This window comes from Acomys russatus, chromosome 3 (assembly GCF_903995435.1).
Source record: "Acomys russatus chromosome 3, mAcoRus1.1, whole genome shotgun sequence".
Classification (NCBI taxonomy): Eukaryota; Metazoa; Chordata; class Mammalia; order Rodentia; family Muridae; genus Acomys; species Acomys russatus.
Genome location: NC_067139.1, coordinates 71,531,666 through 71,554,943, shown reverse-complemented (window position 1 = coordinate 71,554,943; position 23,278 = coordinate 71,531,666). Strand labels below are relative to the sequence as shown.

General features: G+C 44.6%; 2 protein-coding genes across 2 annotated transcripts in view; both read left to right on the top strand.

Moving 5' to 3' along the window:
* Anxa7 (annexin A7) overlaps positions 1–1,891 on the top strand; it is a 29,979-nt gene extending 28,088 nt beyond the window's left edge. Inside the window, exon 14 of the mRNA XM_051142686.1 lies at positions 1,733–1,891. Coding sequence (XP_050998643.1) covers positions 1,733–1,855 — 123 coding nt within the window. The 3' untranslated portion in view covers positions 1,856–1,891. The remainder of the gene's footprint in view (positions 1–1,732) is intronic.
* Positions 1,892–5,425: 3,534 nt separating this feature from the next.
* Positions 5,426–23,278, top strand: part of Cfap70 (cilia and flagella associated protein 70) — a 68,489-nt gene continuing 50,636 nt past the window's right edge. The window contains exons 1-6 of the mRNA XM_051142678.1: positions 5,426–5,504; positions 9,837–9,995; positions 11,117–11,303; positions 19,699–19,797; positions 19,967–20,049; positions 22,563–22,742. Of these exons, the coding sequence (XP_050998635.1) occupies positions 9,933–9,995; positions 11,117–11,303; positions 19,699–19,797; positions 19,967–20,049; positions 22,563–22,742 (612 nt within the window). The 5' untranslated portion in view covers positions 5,426–5,504; positions 9,837–9,932. The remainder of the gene's footprint in view (positions 5,505–9,836; positions 9,996–11,116; positions 11,304–19,698; positions 19,798–19,966; positions 20,050–22,562; positions 22,743–23,278) is intronic.

Sequence of the window (23,278 nt, the reverse complement as noted above, 5' to 3'; positions counted from 1 at the left end):
TTTTTTGTTTTGCAGTGCTGGGAATCAAACCATGGTGCATGCTTGTGCTTGCTAAGCAATTACTCTGTCACTGAGCAAAGCTTTGGCTCCTGGCTTATTCTTTTACTTGGCATGGAAGAAATGAAAATGCTTATGTAGATTCATCTGTTACAATGTCAACATTAGCATCCTTATTAATTAGAAAATCTTTAATCAGTTTCTACTCCATATATTGGTATATTGTTTAATTTTTATTTTATTTTTGTTTTGTTTTGTTCGACACAGGGTTTCTCTGGGTAACAGCTCTGGCTGTCTTGGAACTCACTTTGTAGACCAGGCAGACCTCAAACTCACAGATACCCACCTGCCTTTGCCTCCCAAGTGCTGGGATTAAAGGTGTGTGCCACCATATCCAGCTTCATTTATATTTTTAGTTGAAAGTGTATATTATTAAGTAATATTACAGAAGGTAGTCTTTTTTTTTTAGAAAGACAAACAAAATTTGGGGTTTTTGTTTGATTGATTTTGTTTGAGACAGGGTCTCTCTACATAGCTGTGGCTGTCTTAGAACTCACTGTGTAGACTAGGCTGACCTCAGACTCACAGAGATCGCTTACCTGTACCTCTTGACTGATTAAAGACGTGTGCCACTGTGCCTGGCAAAATTTTTTAAACCTTGGTATGTGTTTATGTGTACACTTAAATTATCTAAATAGAATCTATTCTTTAAAAAAAATTATTATGTGTATAGTGTTCTGCCTACATGTACACCTGCATGCCAGAAGAGGGCATCAGATCACATTGTAGATGGCTGTGAGCCACCATGTGGTTTCAGGGAACTCGCGACCTCTGGAAGAGCCAACAGTGCTCTTAACTTCTGAGCCATCTCTCCAGCCCCCAGAATCTATTCTTAAATTCAATAAAATACACATAATAAAGTTCACTATTTTACCCATTTTAAGTGTACCTTGGCAGCAAATACAGTCGCATAGTTCTACGTTGTACATTTTCTAGAACTTTTTACATATTGCAGAGTTGAAAATTCATGCTCAAGAAGCAGTCACCCCTGCCCTCCTCCTGTAACAGTCAGCAGTTGCCACAGGACTTTCTGTCCTGCGTTGATGACACTAGATTCCCGGAGCAGTTGGAGTCACGCAGGTTTTTGAGATTGGCTTCTTGGACTTAGTGGAGACTTCCCAGAACGTGCGATGGCATCGTACGTAAGAAGTTTCATTTTAGGGCTGAATAACAACGCGCTGTTTCTGTGTACAGCTCTGTCCACTTGTCTGTCTGTGCGTACTTGCTTTGCTTCTGTCTCCTGCGCTTTATGGAAGCCGCTGTGATGCGCATGGCGTATGCTAATCCCTCAAGTCCCAGCTACTTCACTTGGGAATTGAGCAAGAGATGCAGTTGCTGGGTGACAGCAAAATTCTGTAGACCCTTCCTTTAATCACCACACTGTTCCCACCAGGGGTGTACAAGTGCTCCCACCTTTTGGCACCCTTACCAGCACTCACTATACATGTTGTGTAAAGCTACCCTGTTGTCAGATAACTACTGCATATTCTCAAATGACTGATATTTAGTAACAATGTCACTCATATCACATCTGTCCAGTGTTTTCCAAAGTAGCAAATAAGATCTCTGCTGGTGGTGTCAGCACTAGTTTGAACAATAATTCTGGAATGTTGGGCATTTGGTGTTTGTCCTTTGTTTTAACAGATTTTTTTTTCTGTCCTGTCATTTCTTACAGATTGACCTTGTTCAGATAAAGCAGATGTTCACCCAGATGTATCAGAAAACCCTAAGCACAATGATCGCAAGTGACACGAGTGGCGATTACAGGAAGCTGCTTCTGGCCATTGTTGGCCAGTGAGAAGGATTTTTTTTTTTAATGAATGAAGCTATTCAGAGCAAGGACACCTGCATGCAGCCATGTCAGACACCACCTGAGCAAAGCAGCTTTTTGTTTGTTTGTTTCTTTGTTTGTTTCTTTGTTTGTTTTTCGGGACAGGGTTTCTCAGTGTAGCCCTGGCTGTCCTGGACTCACTTGGTAGACCAGGCTGGCTTTGAACTCACAGTGAGTTCTCTGCCTCTGCCTCTCGAGTGCTGGGATTAAAGGTGTGCGCCACCACGCCCACCTGGCTACAGAGCAGCTTTTTACTAAGGACTGTGTCAGGGGACGTGCTTGGTTTGCACATGTTACTACTGCCTTAATTCTAATATCACTTTTCCTTTCTATATCAGATCAGTATAAAAGCCATATCAGTAATAGAGAAATGCTATAATATTTGTAAAGCTTCATTGTCACCACTGTTATTTTAATCAGGATTTCAAATTGAATAAAAACCACAGTAACCTAACATGCTGGTCTGGTTTGTGCCGCTCCCCAAGACCAGCTCCAAGACTGGCGAAGAAGAGAGAAGAGAGGTGGGTCCACACTAGGGAGAATTGAGCAGGTGGTGAACGGCTAGTTAAGGGAAACCAACCGTTGTTTGAACAACTAGCTAGAGGAACTAATTGTTGAGGAAAAGTTGAGGAACGGAGCAAAAGGAAATACTTGGAGACTCAAGCATATGTCATACAAGCTGAAGGTCTTAAAGTCCAGGAGAACTTTTCTTCTGTCTCTGTCCTGCTTACTGACTGACTGATCCCTTGCTCATTGTCACCCATCTTTCTATCTCTCTTCTGACTTGCTGTTGCCCATCCGTCTGTCTCTCTTGCTCTTCCCCATCCATCCATCTCTCTTGTCTTAAACAATACTCAGGAAAGTTTAATCATAAATTTCTCCGGGCTAAAGCCATTGTGTTTACAAGATTGTTGTAGCAACATAGCTTGAGCTAAATGTTCTCTAATAAAGGAAAAACTTGACTTACTCCCAGTCCCAAACCAACAGTTGTGCTATCTAAGCCTAGGCTAACTGCCAAGGGGTCCTCTATTGTAAAATGTCTGTAAAGCATGATGTTCCAAGCCCACCTTCTAGTGCTCTCAAAGCAGATTCTAAGGAAACTTTTCTACATGTAACGGTATCTAGCCAGGTGCTGTTATGTCAAAGTCTTAACTTTCTTTCATGCTGTTTCTGCTTGGGTGCTCACAGAGCAAAACACTCTATCTCAAGCCTTTGACCAGATGCCCTCTTTCAACATTCTCTGTGGGAAAAAGTTTTTCCCTGTATGATTTTCCTTACAGGCTGAGAAACAAAAGAGAAAAAGCAGTTTTAGGAGAAATAGCAGATTTCTAAACAAAATCACACCTGGACTATACATCATATGTAGGGGCAGTGGTGATCAGCCAGAGGTCTCTGGAGCTTTGTCAAGAAAAACCTCTACAGCTTGTCCTCATGTCTGCAATAGGTTGGCATTCAGAGTGTGAAAAGCCATAGTAACTCACACCGATGGCTGTTTTCTGGTACAAATGGACAGAGACTCTGCCTCAGCCAGCAGGACTGAAAGGCCATATGATGTTCACTTAAATAAGACAAGCTTATGTAAGCAAACCCTTAACTCTTCAGAGATTTTGGAAACTTCACTGATGTTCTTGAGACACATTTCCATTCCAAGGAATGATTCACGCTGTGTAGCAGGAAAGCCTTGCTGAACACCAGGCAGCTCTGACAGTGGTGGCCTGTGCAAGGCTGGCCCTCTAAGCTGCAGAGACTCCAGATGTCATATTATCTTACTAATAATCAGAAATGTTCCTAAGGCCATGTGTGTCAGTCTGAATAAGCAAATTGCTTCACCACACTAGACTTGGTAGGCTTGAGTGTCCTTCGTTATCTCCTTGGATTCTCTTGGCAATCGTGTTTAAAATCTGTTGGTCGTAGCTGTTAAGTATGTATTTCTCAACTCTCAATTCATTTTCTTTGGCCTGTACTGTCTGCTCTTACGTCTTAACTAGTACCTTCTAGACCAGTCCTTTTATAATATATTATGGAATAGAGAATTGTGAGTGCTCTTGTTATTTTCTGACAAAAAAGTCAACAGTGGCTTTTAGAAAGTTTATATTATGTTTCAAATTATGTATGTGTGTGTGTGTTTGTGTGGGTACAAGTGCTCATGAGGACTAGAGGCATCAGGTGACCTGGGGTCCCCTAGAGTTGGAGTCACAATCAGTTCTGAGCCACCCAGCATAGGTGCTGGGAGCCAGACATGGGCCTCTGCAAGAACAATTCACACTCTTAACCCATCTGTCAGTTGGGATTTTGATAGCAATTCATTAGACCCTGTACACATACTTCTGATTATATTATTAGGTACGGTAGGTGCTGGAGGCCATGCTTAGTGGTATAGTGTGTGCTCTGCATGCACAGGAAGCATCTGGCTATGTAGCCCCTAGCTGGCCTGGAATTTGCTGTGCATATCCAGCCTGAGCTATCCTAGACTCACTCTGTAGACCAGGCTGGCCTCAAACTCAGAGATCCACCTGCCTCTGCCTCTCCGCAGCCTGGGATTACATGAGTATGCCACTGTACCTTTTTTACTTTTTTTGGGGGGGGGGGGGGCCGGGTTTCTCTGTGTAGCCCTGGCTGCCCTGGAATTCAGGCTATAGACCAGGATATCCTCGAACAGAAGAGATCCACCTGCCTCTGCCGCCCAAGTGCTGGCATTAAAGGCGTTTGCCACCACCACAGACACAGAGGCAAAGGGCACTGGATCACTTGGAACTAGAGTTACAGGCAGGTATGCTGCCCCCTTTGGGTTCTGGGAATCGAGCTTGGGTCCTGTAGAACACAAAGGCCCTTAACCAAAGAACAATCTCCTAAGGTCCAAGAGTCAGCATTTAAGATACAGATATTTTGAGGAAAAGATCTAAATTATTAGTTTACTTTTGAAGGAAAAAAGACTTTTGTATTGTCCAGGCTAGCCTCAAACGCCTACGCAAGCAATGCTTTGCCTCAGCTTCCCAGGTGGCTGAAACAAGAGGCAGGAGCCAGGGCATCCTGCTAAAAAGTATTGACTCCTAAAAGGCTTTTTTCTTCTCTTCCCTCCCCTCCCTCGTTCCTCCCTTCTCTCTCTTCTCTCTCTCTCTCTCCCTCATCCTCTCTCTCTCTCCTCTCTCTCTCTCCTCTCTCTCCTCCTCTCCCTCCTCCTCTCTCCTCCCTCTCTCTCTCTCTCTCTCCTCCTCCTCTCTCATCTCTCTCTCTCTCTCTCTCTCTCTCTCTCTCTCTCTCTCTCTCTCTCTCTCTCTCTCTCTCTCTCTGTCTTTCCCTGTGTGTGCGTCTCTGTCTCTCTAGTTTTTGAGACGTGGTCTAACTAGGCTTCTTTCTTTAACAAAAGTTCCTTTTAGTTTTATCATTCTAAATTTTTTTGTGGGTACTGAATTCGAGAGTGCAGCAAACAAAACCAAAAGGCGGAAAACTGTACTTTTACCCAAACTTGCAAAAAGAAAAAGAGACAGCACTCAAGGGGCGTGGTTTCCAGGAGCACAAGCTTGGACCTTCCTTCCGGGAGCTGGGAAAAACCAAGTTCTCACGAGACCTAGCTGGTTGCTATAGTTACAGAAAACATGACCTGCGTCTGTCTCAAGTAAGTTAGTTATTCCCTGTTAGAGGCCGTAAAAGTGTTACTCCCACTCCGCAGACCTTTTCTTCCAGGATTTCCCACTCTTCTCCTTAAGCTAAGGCCAGGTTGAAAGCCCAGCCCAGCTATGCCCAAGATCTCGCCTCATCCAGAGCCGAGTCCAGCCATTTCTTCCTCCCTCTGGTCCCCTTGTCGCTGGCTGCAGTGTCGCTGCTTCTGAGCCTGTGACGGGAGTGCATGCCTTGTTGGAGGCAAGAGCAAGAGTGGGCATTTGTCTAGGGGCACAGTTGTGCAGTAAGAAAGTCTTAAATCTCCACGTCTGGGACTGTGGATCAGTAAAGCGCTTGCTTGCACAGAGTGCGTGAGGCTCTGTGCTGTCTGCCCAGCAGCGCAGGGTAAACCAACAAAACCTCCATCTTCATAGACAAGAAGGGAGCACACTGTGAATGGGAGAGAATCTTCCTGGACTAGGAAGTGTTTAATTAACTGTGGTTTCTGCTCTTAGAAAGATAGACGGAAGAGGAAAAAATAGGAGGCAAAGAATGCAAAGGTTCCAAAGTATTCACTAGGCCGGGGAGGGGGCAGCTTAACCCAGTAACACAACAGAACTATTTCTACGCTTTGGTCTCCAGATTTATTCTCGCATTGTGATCCAAACATGCTGAGGTGCTTGGTTAACTTTTTGGCATTTGTCTTTGAACCGTTTAACGTCTTTTCTTTCTGCCTAGAAGAGCCTCCATTTAAAGCCATTCTTTATCGCCGAGTGTGGTGGCGCACGCCTTTAATCCCAGCACTCGAGAGGCAGGAGGATCGCTGTGAGTTCGAGGCCAGCCTGGTCTACAAAGTGAATCCAGGACAGCCAAGGCTACACAGAGAAACCCTGTCTCTAGAAACAGAAACAAACGAACGAACAACTACAAAACTCTGTTCTTTTAGCTTCAGGTTCCCTCCCATGAGATCCTCCCGGTATACACAGTCTCACACAGGCAGTTAGGTCCCAGCGTCAGCACATTACTCGTCTCACACACAGGCAGTTAGGTCCCAGCGTCAGCACATTACTCGTCTCACACACAGGCAGTTAGGTCCCAGCGTCAGCACCTTACTCAGTGATGACCGGTAAGATAGCAAACTTGTATGAAACCCAGCTTCCTTCTTCCTGTATGGCGTACGTAAAGGCTTTAGTATACAAGTCATAATCAAAGGTTAATTCCCTCGCCACCCCCCGGTTCTCTGTCAGGCCACCAGTCACAAAGCTTACATCTCTTGGTCTATTTATGCATGGCTCCCTCACTAGACTTGGGGCTTATATCTTTTCTCTTCTGTCCTCTGAATCTAATCCTGTCTCTAACTTAATAAAGTTTGCTCAGTTAGTGAGTTTGACAGAAATGGAATGGAGTAGAATAAAAAAAAAAAAAAGTCAGAGTCAAAGACGTGTGTGTGTGTGTGTGTGTGTGTGTGTGTGTGTGTGTGTGTGAGAATCTATCACAAGGAACATAAACAAGCTAATTCGTATGGTACAAATTTACCAGAGAGACAGGGGCCGGCACAAAGAGGCATTCCAAATATTCATTTGTAAGGAAATCACCAGTGCCACTGAGGCCCTGAGAGCCTAGAAGCGATTGGGTAAAGGACCTAAGGTTTTTAGGCAAGTGCAAGATTGAGGGAGTCAGCCAGGCATGGTGGTGCACACCTGTAACTGCCTGTAATCCCAGCACTTGGGCGGATCTCTGTGAGTTTGAGGCCAGCCTGGTCAGCAAAGCGAGTCCAGGATATCCAGGGCTACACAGAGAGACCCTGTCTGGGGGGGAAAAAAAGTAAAACAATGATAACACAAGGTCTGAGGGAGTCGCTGGGAAAAGGGGGGGGGGGGTAACTAGGAAGCCTGAAGAGGGCAGGTGGCTGCTGTTTTGCATCCCTAACCAGCTAGCTATAACTCAGTACGCCCTCACAGGCGAGTTCCACTTCGGGTTTTAAACTTATGTTCAGTAAACATCTAAAACAAAAACTCCCTTTATGACCGATCCCTTTGTGAGAGGTCCAATCACATCATCGCTGTCATTGGACGTAGCTCAGATCCTCTCCATTGCTCCTGTTTGTCTCTGACTTTTCCCCTTTATCCCCCACCCCCAAATAGCCCACATCTGCTTTCATGTAATGTGTGTTTAAACCTAGGTTCCACACGTGAGAAGGAATGAGATGTTTGTCTTTTTCCCCTTACATTATCCTTTTTCATTCCTCTTCCTTTACCCCTTCCTCTTCCTACATACCCCTTCTACTTTCTTATCATATATACATATATATGTGTGTATATATACACACACACACATACACACCTCATATGAGAGAAAATATACACATATGCCTTTCTGAGTCTGAGATGTTTTCCTTAACACAATAATATCCAGTTCCACCCATTTTTCTGTTACTAGCATAAGTTCATTCTCCTTTACGGTTTCTTGTATATACAGTGTGTATATGGTAATGTCTATAATATGTTCTTTATTCATCTTGTGAGCTTCCAGGCTGCTTCCATACCTTGACTGCTGTGAGTGGCTATGCAGTGAGCACCTGAGAGTGGTATGGATGGATAATATGATGTTTTATTTTTACTTTTTTATGTGTATATATGTTATGTGTATATATATGTTGAATGTATGTCTGTACACCACATAACAAGGCCTGGTGTCCTTAGAGGTCAGAAGACTATGTCAGATCCACTGGAATTGGAATTACAGACAGGTGTAAGCCACCATATGGGTGCTGGGATAGAACCGAGGACCCGTGGGACAGCAGTGCTCTTCACCACTGAACCATCTCTCCTGCCCCCCCTCCTTTAAAAAAATTTTTTTATTTAAAAAAATTTTTTTGAGACAAGGTTTTTTCTGTGGTCCTAGCTGTCCTGAGCTCAGTTTGTAGACCAGGGTGGTCTTAAACTCACAGAGATCCACCTGCCTCTGCCTCTGGAGTGCTGGGATTAAAGGTGTGCGCCACCACGCCCAGTGTGTCTGCCTCTTATTTTTATTTTCTTGAGGAATCTCCATGTGGATTTTCACACTGGCTGTGCTAGTTTACTTGCCTGGCAGCAATTTGTACAAGGCTTGTTCTCATCATAGTCTACTCCAGATTGAATTATAAAACCCAACCTTTGAGAAAAAAAAAAAACAGTGGGGGTATGGTTCCCTTAGCGTGGTCCTTACCTAGCATCCATGAAAGCCTGGATTTGGCCCACAGCAGAGCATAATCTCAAATCATCCCAGGAGGTAGAGGCAGGAGGATTGGGAGTTCAGGGCCATCCTTAGCTGTCTAAGATCCTTTATTTGTCACTGTGATAAAAAATACTCTGACAGAGCCGGGCGTGGTGGCGCGGAGGCAGAGGCAGGCAGATCGCTGTGAGTTCGAGGCCAGCCTGGTCTACAAAGCGAGTCCAGGACAGCCAAGGCTACACAGAGAAACCCTGTCTTGAAAAACCAAAAAGAAAAAAAAATACTCTGACAAAAGTAAGTTAAGGGGGAAAGGCTTGATTTTAGTTCACAAGTCCACGTCACCATCTACCACGGTAGGGAAGCCAGGCCCCAGAGGCTTGGTGAGCCTGGTGACATTCATCAGCAGTCAAAGAGCAGCTCATGCCTGCTGTCAGTGCTCACTTGGTTTTCTCCACTCATACAGTCCAAGATCCCTAGCCCAGGGAATGCTGCCACCCACAGTGGGTCAGTCTGTCCACCTCAACATGACCAAGACTGCCCCTTAGAAGCATACAATCCCAGGAGATTGTACACTTGTCAAGTTGATAGTGCTAACTAGTTCTCACAGGGCTAACCTGGGCTATGTGAGATCCTGTCTCAAAACAGACATATTTATTTATTTAGTGGGACAGAGTTTATCTGTGTAGCCCTGGGTGACTGGTTTTGAGTTCACCATGTAGACCAGGTTGGGCTAGAACTCACAATTGTCCAGCCTCAGCTCCCCAAGTGCTGGGGTTACAAAGGTATGTGTTATCACACCTGGGCAACAATTTACTTTTGAAATTGTTTGTAAAATTATTTGAAAATACACATATAGAGACATATGCTTTTGTTGTATCAAGATTCTGTAAAAACTATGACACAATCTAGGAAGGGAACCTCTCAGACTACGGAGGAGATGCAGGGAGAACAGTGGGTGATGGATGGCGCTCCAAGTCCTTGTCCTTTGCATTTCATAGGTCAGTGGTGTGTTTAGGAACCCTTAGCATCCGTTTAGTTGAGCTGTGCTCATGGGACACCTCCTGAAACCACTTCCTGTCCAGCAGCAGGAGTGGCAAAGGGGATTAAACAGCACTGGTCTCTGATGTGTCTGCAGCTCCTGTGGTCCTGGGTGTGGTGTGGTACAGACTAGTCTGTTAGTTACCTTCACAGAGGCCGAAGAAGACCAGAGAGACTTTGACCGAGTGCTGACATGGAGCCTGTGTCATCCACAAGCAGAACGGTGCACATTACTGTGACAAACGGATATGATTTGGTAAGTTGACTCTTGGAAAAGAGCATGGGGTGGGGCAAAATTGAAGTTTTGCATCATTTTTCTCCCATGTGGAGAAGCATAGCGATCTTCTCCACAGTGCTCCGTGTGGTTAGTTTATACAAGTCATAATGTTGTGTGTCTAAAATACTTCGCCTTTTGAGTACTAAATCTAACAGGGTTTGAACAAATCGTTTCTGTTTTGCCATGATTTTCTACCCCCTCTGCACCCCCTTTTTTCTAAGACAGAATTTCACTAGCTCAGGCTGGTGTCAAATTCACTGCAATGCTCCTGTCTCAACCTCCCAGATGCTGAATTTTAGCACGAGCCACCACATCTGACTTATAATTCCTTTTTTCCCTTTCTTTTGAAAAGGATCTTTCTGAATTCTCTTTATGATTAATTTCGCTTTACTATTTCAAATAATAGACCTGTAATAACTACTAAAAAATAGGTGAATAATGAAATGGGAAAATGTTTATTGTCCTGAAGTTTACAGAACTGTTCTTCTGTTCTTTAAAAGGATATAATTATTTCTGTTTAATATTGTATATTATATATATATGTATATATACACGAATATATATTTACAAAAAAACATAAAACTATATTCTGAGGTGTTAATAGTGCCCATATATTAAAATAAGGCCACAGGAAATTTAATTCCCTGTGTAATTTTTTTACTTTTTTATTCTGTTTTGCTTTGTTTTGTTTTCGAAGCAAGGTTTCTCTGTGTAACAGCTCTGGCTGTCCTGAACTTGCTTTGCAGACCAGGCTGGCCTCGAACTAACAGGGATCCACCTGCCTCTGCCTCCCAAGTGCTGGGATTAAAGATGTGCGCCACCATGCCCAGCTATTTTTCTCACTTTTTAAAGATGTGACAGTATATTTTTATAATCAGATGATACAAAAAGTGATAGTTTTAAACTTTAGTGACACTTCAGTAGAATGTTGCATTTAGCTAGAACTGCATATTTAATGATTTTCTAATTTGTCTCATTTTGTATTTGTGGTGAAGCATGTTAGAGAAAAACAGAAAATATTTATTCCAAGTCCAGATGGGTTGTCAGATACATAGGAAAATTATACATTTGGAACTCTAACATGAAGCTTCTACCCACAGAAAGGCTTCAAAGGAGACACCCCAGTCACTTTTGTCCGTGCAGAATTCAACCAGGTAGTTCTTGGAGACTCCGCAAAAATCACCATCTCTCCCGAAGGAACTGCAAAGTACAACTTTACCAGCAGCATTGAGCTCAGCCCAGATGGTGGAATCACTTTAGACGACCTCGCCCACAAACCTTTATTCCGTGAGTCCCTGTGATGGGGGAAGAGCGCGCTCCGTAACAGCACAGTGGCCTTTGTTTTGTCTGCTTCTGCTACCCAAAACCATGACATGCTAGTTTTAATCAGTTTTTTTTTTTAATTTTCTCTTTTAGATGTTTCCTTTATATCCCAATATTTATAGTTGTCAGGTTTTAGGGGGAAGCAGTAAAAACAGCAGCAGCAGCAACAACAACAACAAAAGCCAGGGGTGGTTGCACATGCCTTTAATCCCAGCACTCAGGAGGCAGAGGCAGGCAGATCTCTGTGAGTTCGAGGCCAGTCTGGTCTACAAAATGAGTCCAGGACAGCCAAGGCTACACAGAGAAACCATGTCTCAAAAACACAAAACAAAACAAAAACGAAAACAAAACAAAACCTCACAGACCTTGACGCAGACTTTAACATTGTTGATTGTTTATTTGATAGTCCAGCATAACTGGGCATCCTGTGTTATCCGTGCTTCTGTATACACACCATCCAGAGTGGCCAGCTTCCCTCTGCCTCTCCTGCTAAAGGATGAGCTTATTAAAATCAGGGCTGGATTTAGTTTATTCCAGATTTTTCAATTCCTAGAAATATCTGCAGCACAACAGACGCTCAGATATTCTTTGTTGAGTGAATTAGATGGCTAGGTGGATAGTTTCTGTGTCTATGTCTTTATAGGTTTTTCCATGTCTAGGTTATATGTTTATCTCTGATGTAATTGGTTCCACTTGTGGTCTAGCTTGTTTACTTCATCTTGTTTTAATCTGCATTCTCTCTCTCTCTCTCTCTCTCTCTCTCTTTCTCTCTCTCTGTGGGGGTGTGGGTGTGCGTGCATGTGTGTTTAGGCGAGTTGTGTGCACATGTATTTTGGTGTGCGTACATGTTCGTGTGTATATGTGCAGAAGCCAAAGATCAATGTCAGGCGTCTTCCCCTGTTACTGTCCACCTCGGTTTTTGAGATAAGGTCTCTCCCTGGCTGGCCAGTTATCTCCAGGAATCCAGCTGTCTCAAGATTACCCAACCTCCACCAGAACATAATGTCTTACTAAATGTTTTATTGCTGTGAAGAGGCACCATGACTGTGGCAACTCTTACAAAAGCATTTGATTGGGGCCTGCCTACATTCAGAGACTGAATCCATTATCATCATGGCAGGATGGTGGCACACAGGCATACATTGTGCTGGAGAAGCAGCGGAGAGTTGTACATCCGGTTCAGGAAGAGAGAGAGAGATACTGGGCCTGGCTTGAGCATTTGAAACCCCCAAGCCCCACCCCCCAGTGACACACTTCCTCCAACAAAGCTGCACTTACTCCAACAAGGCCACACCTCATATATGAGCGGGGCCATTCTCTTTTTTTTTTTAATGGGGGGCCATTCTTTTTGTTTGTTTGTTTTGAGACAGGGTTTCTCTGTGTAGCCTTGGCCGTCCTGGACTTACTTTGTAGACTTTGGCTTTGAACTCACAGCGATCCGCCTGCCTCTGCCTCCCGAGTGCTGAGATTAAAGGCTTGTGCCACCACACCCAGCCATGAGGGCCACTCTTATTCAACCCACAATACCTGAAGGTACATGTGCTTGCCACAGGCTCCCAAGTTTTATGTGGGTGCTGGGGCTTTAAAGTTGGGTTCTTATGCTTGCACAGCAGGCACGTCATTGATTGAGCTGTCTCTCAAGTCCCGTGTGTTTTCATCTGTAGTCTTTGTATTACTCAAGGACTCTGTGGAGGAACAAAACCAACTAAATGCATATATGTTAGATGGGGGCTGTTAGACTGAGTTGCATGATATAGTTAGGATGGTCGGCCAGCTGCTGTCTCACCCTGGAAGGACCGGGAACCCAGTAGTCACTCACCCCACTAGACTGCGTTCTAAGCGGTCCCATCCTGGAGCTGGATGAATCCTGGAGAGTCACTAATCTTGAGGCCTGAAGAATACAGGCTTGAAGAAGCTGCTTCTAAGTTCAGTAAAAGAATCAGCAGCGGGGCTGGAGAGATGGCTCAGAGGTTGAGAGCACTGTCTGCTCTTCCAGAGGTCCTGAGTTCAATTCCCAGCTATCACATGGTGGCTCACAACCATCTACAGTGAGATCTAGTGCCCTCTTCTGGTGTGCAGGCACACATGTAGGCAGAACAATAAATAAATCTTAAAAAAAAAAAAAAAAAAAAAAAAAGACATAGCAGTGGCTGCAGAGGCATAAAACTTGCCAGAAAGAGTGAAGGCAAGGATGGATAAGAAAGAGTGTTATTTTTATTTGAGCTTCGAGTAATTTGATGAAAACTCCCTGAGAGGGTACCCAACAGCTTGCCTTTTCATTGACCCCAGATCCATCAGCATGAAAGGGGAACAGCCACAGGTCTTTATTTTTGATTTTGTAATTTTCCAGCTTTTTCAATGACACATCTCAGGGGTACTCACCAAACCCACAGATCTCAAGATTGTCACCTCAGAGATACAAGACTTGGAGAAGCATGTCACATTCCAGGTCCTGCAGTCTGTCTCTAACGCTCTTCCCATAAGAACTCTCGGAGTAAGAGTTTCAGAGTCCTCTTAAGGGACAAGTTCTCTGGCTTAGCCATTCCAAGCGTCAAGTGTGGTCTCCCTGGGAACCAGCTAGCTGTGCAGGGGTCCGTCCCAACCTCGCTCTCACTGCTCCTTCCTCTCTTCTTCACTTTGCTCTGTGTTTCTCTGAAGTCCAGAATAAAAGAGTTCTTGACTGCTTTCTTCCTAACCATAATGTACAAAGAAAGCAGGAATGAAGAGTTCTTTTAAATGTGTAACCAAAGCCACGAGACAGAAGTAGTCCCCTAGCTCCCGGGAGAAAGGCAAGAGCTGAACTTGGAGCTTTTGGGCAGTGGACGTTGGTGAGCATATGGGAGGGCTGGGCCACAGGAGAGAGCAGTACTTCAAAAGCTGGGAGTGATTTGGGTGGTTTTAATGTTTAACAAGGACCAGGCCTTGGCTGCCATGGATGGGGAGGTGACATGTCCCCTAATACAACTATGGCTCTGAAAAATCCAGGCCTAGGAAAAGTAAATCGTCTCACCATCCTCTTTCTTTAGAAAGAAAGAAAAAAAAAGAGTGTTTGTTGATAATTGGTAGAGATAGGCATGTGTTCACCACACACAAGGAGCTTCTATGTAACAAAACTCAGCCATATCCTAGGCCATAGCAAATATAAAAGTATTCAGATGAAGTTCTCCTCCTTGTTTGGTCATTGAGTCAGAGACTTGAGATGAAGGGGACCTTAGCCCTGAACTCATTACACAGCCTAGATTAGCCCTGGCTTCTCCCACGGTCATCTGAGATCTGGCACACACATTCCGGGTGTGTGTCTGTCTAGCACACACATTCGGGGTGTGTGTCTGTAGAGTAGCCTCGAGCTCTGAACCTTCCACCTGCAGCTGGGAGAACACTAGGATCCCAAGTGCGCACCACCACACGCAGCTCAGACCGTTTCCTGAACAAAACAGAACACTGAGCAGAATTAGACCTCAATGCCAGAAAGATGGAAACGTCATCTGGAAACTTAAAACAAACCAAAAGCCCAGGAATGATTGATGGGACTCAGTAAAAAATAGACTGTAAAGCCAGGCAGTGGTGGTGGAGCACGCCTTTAATCCCAGCACCCTGGAGGCAGGCGGATCAGTTCCAGGCCAGCCTGGTCTACAAAGCGAGTTTAGGACAGCCAAGGCTACCCATAGTGAAACCCTGTCTCAAAAAGCAAAGCAAAGCAAAACAAAAATCTATGGAATGCCCAATGAGTACCATGCGAATGCCCAATGAGTCCCTGGAACTGGAATTGTGGATAGTTGTAAGTCACCATATCAATGCTGTGGACTGAATCCTGGTCCTCTGGAAGAGCAGCCAGTCTCAACCACCGAACCATCTCTCCTGCCGATTCCCCCTTTGAGAAAGGGTCTCACTATACATCTTTAGCTAGACTAGTACTAGCTCTGTAGACCAGGCTGGCCTCAAACTCCCAGAAATCCATGTGCCTCTGCCTCCAGAGTGCTAGGACTATAGCCGCATGCTGCCGTGCCCTGCTCATAAACCTAAAGTTTGAGGGTGCTGAATGAACCTAGCGGGGATGAGATCCATGCTAAGGAAATGTCACAAACTGTGCTGGGGATGAGGGCGAGGTGGTGGAGTGCTTGCCTAGTGGGCACAAAACCCTGGCTTTGATTCCCAGCCACGCCTAAACCAGGCATAGTAGTTGTGCTGGGTAGTTTTGTTGTTATTTTGTTTGTTTTTCTAGACAGAGTTAGTTCCTCTGTGTAGCCTTGGCTGGTCTGGCTGGCCTCAAACTCACAGCGATCCACCTGCCTCGGCCTCCTGAGTGCAGGGATTACAGGTGTGTGCTACCACACCTAGCTTTGTTACTGGATACTTTTATGTTAACACTGGCTAAAGTCAACTAAGAAGAGGCAACCACAACTAAGAAAATGCCTCAGGGGTGTGCAGGACTGAAACTGGAGGATCATGTGAGGAGGGAGAGGAGGGAAGATGGAGACAAGAAAGGGGATACAAGGAGAGACAGCTAAAATTAAGTTCTATAGAGGAGTAGTTTGAAACCTAGTACAGTAGAAGCTTACACACACACACACACACACACACACACACACATATATATATACACACATGCAAGTGATTTAAATGAAATCACCAAATAATGGGAGAAATAAAACTTCAGCTGGCCATTTCTTGTCATCAAATGAAACTTCCAGTACCAGAAATGAGTTACATCTAATTGAGTTGTTGGCCAAAGGGGACCTATGGGAACACCTAAACAACCCAGGCCGTTGCCGAGACGATAGATTGCTCTCCACAAACTGACAGCAAGTCCCCATTGCTGAAAACAACATCTACACGACTCATTGAGCATGGAGAAGTTGAGCTGGTGCCTACGTAGAGCCTTCACCCCTACATGCTAGCATCTTTGGTACAGGAAGGTACTCTACATGCTACCAAAGGAGAAACACAACCACCAGCCCAGCCACAAACTTGATCTACAGTGCTGCCACGCCTGTAAGATATGTTATGGCAACGGTGGCACAAAGCTTATGGGAGTAGCCAACCAATATCTGACTTGACTTAGGGCCCACTCCATGAGATGGAACCCACCACACTACTGTTCTATAACAAACAAACAAAAAGTTAGCAATAAAATGACTCCTAGTGACATTCTGCTATACTCACAGATCAATGTCTTGCTCAGCCATCATAAGGGAGGTTTCCTCCTGCAGCAGATGGAACAAGAACAAAGACCAGCAGCCAGACATGGAGAACAAGAAACCTTGGAACACTGAACCCTAGACGAGATGTCTCTGTCAGATCCCCAACCTGAGGGCTCGGGGGGCCATGTGGAGGAGGCAGAGAGAGTCGGGGAGTCAGAGGGGATGGCAGATACCAAGAGAACAGGCTTTCTAAATCAACTGGATCTGTGCGCTTGTGAGCTCTCGGAGACCGAGGCACCATGTACAGGGCCTGCATGGTTTGCACCAGATGGGGTCCTAGAGCTGAAAGGAGAAGTGGACACATGCCCCATCCCTAACCCAGAAGCTATCTCCAATTGATAACCACTTCAAATGAAACTTTAGTTTTCTCCAAGGGAGTCTCACGTAGGAAACAAACTATTCTTAAGGGTAGGCTGCATGCCAAGTGGCAGGTGGCCAACAGAAAATAAGCTAAATGGCATCTTTGGAGGTTCACTGTCTCAAATGAAGGCTTTTTTATTCTAGTGTTTTAATTTTTAAAAAGATTTATTTATTAATTACATATACAGTGTTTTGCCTATGTGTATGCCTGCACACCAAAAGAAGGCACCAGATCTCATTATAGGTGGTTGTGAGCCATCATGTGAGCCACCTGAGAATTGAACTCAGGACCTTTAGAAGAAAAAACAGGGCTCTTAACCTCTGAGCCATTTTATTTTACATTTCTCCTTTTTTATTTTTATTTTTAATTTTTTTTTTTTTTACCCTACAGGTCCTTTGCATATATATTATGCTTTCCAGTTTATCTTTTTTAATGAGATTCCTGAAAACAAATGGCTCTCTGCATCTATAGTGGTTTCCTATGCTTTTCCTTGGGCTCTTTTCCTTCAGTTTGTTTGTTTTGTCCTATTCCAATGTGCTAGTTTTTCTTTTATCATATCATATTCTGATCCCTTGGGATCCTCTTTTCTTTCTCTTTTCTTTCTTTCTTTCTTTCTTTCTTTCTTTCTTTCTTTCTTTCTTTCTTTCTTTCTTTTTCTGAGACAGGGTTTCCCTGTGTAGCCTTGGATGTCCCAGATTTGCTTTGTAGACCAGGCTGGCCACAAACTCACAGAGATCAGCCTGCCTTTGCCTCCAGAGTGCTGGGATTACAGCATCCAGCTGGAAGCCTGTGTTCTAATGAGAAACAGAAGGAGGTGGGTACAGATGGGAGGGGAAGTGGAAGAGAAGCTGGGAAGAGTGGAGGGAGGGTATGGTGCTTTGAGTGAAAATGCCCCCCCCATTATAGGGAGCAGCACTATTTGAAAGAATCAGGACTTGTGGCTTTGTTGGAGTGGGTGTGGCCTTTTTAGCAGAAGTGTATCACTGGGGATGGGCTTTGAGGTTTTAGTAACTCAAGCCAGGCCCAGTGTCTCTTCTTGCTGCTGGCCTGTTCAGATGTAGAGCTGTCAGCTCCTTCTCCAGCACCATGTCTGCCTGCGTGCTGCCATGTTTCCTGCCATGGTGATAATGAACTAAACCTCTGAACCTCTAGGGCAGCTCCAGTTAAATGTTTTCCTTTAAAAGAGTTGTTGTGGTCATGGTGTCTCTTCACTGCAATAGAAACTCTAAAAAAAGAAGGGAACTGTAATTAGGATATATTATGTGACAAAAGCAATCTCTTCTCAATAAAAGGAAAGAAAGTTAAACAAAACTGATACCTGATAAGGAAACTCTCATACAATTGACTTTCAACATTGAATGTTGGACTGAAGAGAATTAATATTCAAATACCTAAATTTTGGTATTTAGATATTTGAAAAAACAAAAAAGAAAATGCTTCTACTTGGAAGCCAGAGGCAGGCAGGTCTCTATGAATTTGAGGCCATCCTGGTCTATATAGTGAATTCCAAGACAGCCAGAGCTTCATAGTGATATTCTGTCTCAGATAGATAGATAGATAGATAGATAGATAGATAGATAGATAGATAGATAGATAGATAGAAAGAAAATAGAAAATAGAAAATGCCTCCATAAGATGAAGTTGTAGGCTGTAAGCAAGCCTGTGGAGCATTTTTGGTTTTGTTTTTTGAAACAGGGTTTCTCTATGTGTAGTCCTGGCTGTCCTCGATACCTCTTTGTAGACCAGGCTGGCCTTGAACTCACAGAGATCCTCCTGCCTCTACCTCCAGAGTGCTGGGATTACAGGTGTGTGCCATCGCCATCACTGTCTGGCTTGTGAAACATTTTTAAAATCAGTGATTGATGTCAAAGCGTCCATTCCATTGTGGGCAGTGCCATCCCTGGGCTGGTAGTCCTGGGTTTTACGAGAAAGCAGGCTCAGCAAACCACGAGGAGCAAGCCAGTAAGCAGCAGCCCTCCATGGCTTCTGCATCAGCTCCTGTTCCTGCTCTGTTTGAGTTCCTGACCTGACTTCCTTCAGTGATGAACAGTGCTGTAGTTCAAATCAAATAAACCCTTTCTTCCCCAACATGCTTTAGTCTTGGTGTGTCATCATAGCAATGATCGCCCTAACTAGTTCAGGAGTGCACACCTATAATCCCAGTACTCAGGATGTAGAGGAAGAAGGATCACAAGTCAGGGTCATCCTTGGCTACATAGCGAGCTTGAGAACAGCCGGGAATATATGAGATCCTATCTGAAAACATTACTTTCTAAAAATGCTCAAGTCGGCAGTTTCATCATGTCGTCCAGGCTGACCTTAAACTTGGAATTCTTGCTTCTTCCTCTTAAGTGCTGAGATTACAGATGTGTGCCACCACATCTACCAGTAATTTTTTTAACAGTGGTTCTTTCAGGTGATAAGGAGTAGTAGCTTTGTTGCCAGAGAGTGGCATATGTCAGCTGCCTTCCCATGTCTGTGCTGCCTGACTCTGAGGTAAGATCCATTCCTTAAAACCTACAGCAGAAAGTTCAGACGTCACGGAGCTAGTGACTCCTCACTGTCTACCAGAAGTCCCTGATGCACCTTCCTGGGTGTCAGGGTAAGTGCTCCGGCTGCTGTTGTTGTCTGTTGTGGGGTTTTGATCTGAAGCCTCATGCAGCCATTCTTACCATTGTGATCGACAGACAGACAGACAGACGTCAGAAATCACTTTCTTAAATTGCGCTTGCGGCAGCTTTGCCATCTGATGGAGGGGCTAGAAGCTTTCTTGTTTTCTTTGCTCTGACTTTTCCAGTAACCATGACTGAAGTTTTACCAAAGGAAAAAAAACAGAAGGATGAGAAGACCCTGACTCTTGGCCAAGCTGTGGTGGACCTTCTTCCTTTACTAGAAGGTCAGGAGTATAATCCACCCAAAAGCCAAAAATAACCAGCCTCATAAAACCTAAGCCCAGCACTGTGTAAAACTCAGCTTCCATGCCTCTGAAAGATTCCGGTGGGAAGTGAGGTCATGCCTATGCTCTGTGCTGACCCTTTCCTTTTTGGTTCAACTTGACCTTCCAGGAGTGGAATCGTTTGAAACCACAGTCCCATTACACCCTGTGCAGGGGTCACCCTTGGAAACTCCTTCACCACCAGGCTCTAAGGTAATCTGAGTTTTAAGTCTTAGTGTTTTCAGCCTGCCTCATAATCAGGTGAGTGCAATGCATTGGGCACGTCTTCACATGATACCTATAGCGCTAGAGATGAGGAAAGGAAAGTCCTACCTCGTAGATTATGACCCGGCTTGACGAATGGATGAGGCAAAGAGCAGGCAGGCTACTTTGCCCAGAAGCATGTTAGGGAGGGCTTAGCTCTGTAAGTGCTTCTTGTGCTGGGGCCACTGGGTTAAACTATATATGACAGTATGTCACCCAGTTAGGCATGGCAGCCTGTCTCTGCTTAAAGACTTATAATTCAACAGTACCAGCCAACACCTCCTCCTGAATTCTAGAATGTGAGACCATGCAACGTTCCAGGGTTCCCTGCAATGGCACCCTATAAACATCTAAGGCACAACATCCTAAAACTGAACTCACTATCTTCCCCTAAACTTACCCTTCCTTCCTTCCTCCCTCCCTCCCTCCTTCCCTTCCTTCCTTTCTTCCTCCTTCCCTCCTTCCTTTCTCTTTCCTTCTCCCCCCCCCCCCCGCAAGGGTTCTCTGTGTAACCTTGGCTGTCCTGGAACTCACTCCGAACACCAGGCTGGCCTCGAACTCACAGCAATCTGCCTACTGTGCCTCCCACGTGCTGGGATTACAGGTGTGTACCACCACACCTGGCAATTTACTTTCTTCTATCCTAGTGCCTTGGACTGATGGCATTGCCCATCCATGAAATTACACCATGGGACCCGAGCTGCATCCACAGATGCTAACTACAGCCAGTCTCCAAACCCAGCCTATTTTATCTCCCAAGTATCTTTAGACCATTTCTTTTCACTGTTCTCCTGCTCAGTGTCACCTCAGCTTTTGTTGGGACATTATGAGTAATTTTGGCCATCAGCCTTCCTATTGCTTACATAGCAACCTAAAAGGAAATCTGATCGCATCTCTTCCTGCTCAGTGTGGCTCGCAGTTGTATCCACTGCACGTGTGTCAGGGTCCACGTCCCTGGTAATGGGACCCTCCCACATCACCAGCTCCATTCACAGCGCTCCTGTTCTGACATACTCTGTTCCAGTGTCCCAAACTGCTTCCTTATCTTTGGGCTGAAGGTAGCACACTGTTTCAGTCCCTCTTACAATAGTTTTTCTTGGGGCCCAGAATTATATTTTTCTTTATTTCCTTTGCTCATCCAAGTCACAAACTCCTTGATATCCTGTAAAAGCAGGCTCAGATATCATTGTTTCCTATTCTTCTCCAACCCGGAAATTAATTATATTCTTCCTCTTTGGTGCTTCTCAAGTAGTTTTTTTATACAAGATTTGTCATAAAACTATAATACAAGCTTCATAATGAAAGACAATGTCTCTTCTTTATCAGCAACATTATTAGCAAGCAGTACACACTTAAGGGGCCGGTGAGGTGGCTCAGTGGGGGAACACACTTGGCTGCCAAGCATTGAGTCCAGCCCTAGAGACCTACAAAGTAGAAGAGAGAGATAACTCCCACAAGCTGTCCTCTGACCACCCAGCCCTTCACATAAAAAACTAAATAAATGCACATTTAAAATTGTAAATACACATTTAAACCTTTGTATTGTATTGTGCAAGAATGTTAGGGGCACATGCACACACATACGTATCAAAAATATTTTATTATAAAGCACTATATTTAAATTATAAAAATAATCATAAAAGAGTGGGCATGGTGATACATATCTTCAATCCCAGCACGCGGGAGGCGGAGGCAAAGTGGATCTCTATGAATCTGAGCCTAAGTTGGTACATACAGTGAGTTCCAGACCAGGCAGGACTACGTGGTGAGACCCTATATAGTAATAGCGACAACAACAATGACGATGATGACGGTGGTGGCGGTGGTGCACTTGCCATACAAGTGAGAGGACCTAGGTTTGAACTCCCAGAATCCATGTGAAGCCAGACATGGGCCTTCACATCCTAGTGGAAAGTATTTAAGGTTGTCCTTTACCCTTCACATGCTCCCAGGGGCACCTATGTGCCTGAACACACACACACATCATACGGACATGCATCCCACGTCAAAAGCACTCAGTCCCATCCCGTGCTGGGTGGTTGCATTCAGCACGGAACCATCCAATCCCTTCCCCATATGTATTTGTGCTTGTAATTTACCTCACCACTGTAGAATGAAACGGTCTCCAGCTCACCATAAGATTCTCCAGTTTTCCTTTTGACTCTTTCATTTTTGGTTTTTCGAGACAGGGTTTCTCTGTGTTGCCTTGGCTGTACTGGACTCGCTTTGTTGACCAGGCTGGCCTCGAACTCACAGTGATCCTCCTGCTTCTGCCTCCTGAGTGCTGGGATTCCCTTTGGACTCTTTCTTCAACTCCTGGTACTTGGGGAAAGACATTTAAGTCCTCTCTTTGGAAGGGATTGAGTTTAACCTCGTCTTGAACAGCGGTAGGAGATAATGTCAGTAAAGAGAACAAAGCCCTGTGGTGATGCTCATAAATGCCGCCTAATTTTATTTTATAGCAATGCAGTCTTGATGTGAAGGTATTTGTGGCAGAGCCCTTACTGACCCCAGCCCAGGTCTCCGCGAGCAATCTCCTGAAGGTCACACTGGAGGCGGCCTATTCTGTGCCGGAGGCCTTCATGCCTGTAGGGCCCCAGCAGAACTACATGGTTGGTCTGCAAGTCCCGTCTGTTGGAGAGGTAAAACCCTACTTCCACATGTTTACATGGACTCAAGCAAACCTGCAGTCACGGAATGTTCCTCCCTTCCAAGACTGTATTCAAACTCACCCTACCAATGGCTAAGATGTATTTTTACACTTAAAAACTAACATTTACAGCCGGGCGTGGTGGCGCACGCCTGTAATCCCAGCACTCGGGAGGCAGAGGCAGGCGGATCGCTGTGAGTTCGAGGCTAGCCTGGTCTACAAAGCCAACCCAGGCCAGCCAGGCCTACACAGAGAAACCCTGTCTTGGAGAAAAAAAAAAAAAAAAACTAACATTTATTGGCATTTGGTTTTACATTTATATTTTCACGACCCTATGCAATTATACCATGTACATATTACATGTAGTTTATATTAACCAACATTTAAATGCAACATTTAAAAGCAGCCAGTTTTTGGTGTGCTTACACGTGGTTATTTTATGCCTCCTTTATGGTTTCTGCATGCGTTTCTCTCAGTTCCAGGTATTGTTTAGATCAGATTCTTAGATACAGGAGGAACACTTAAGGC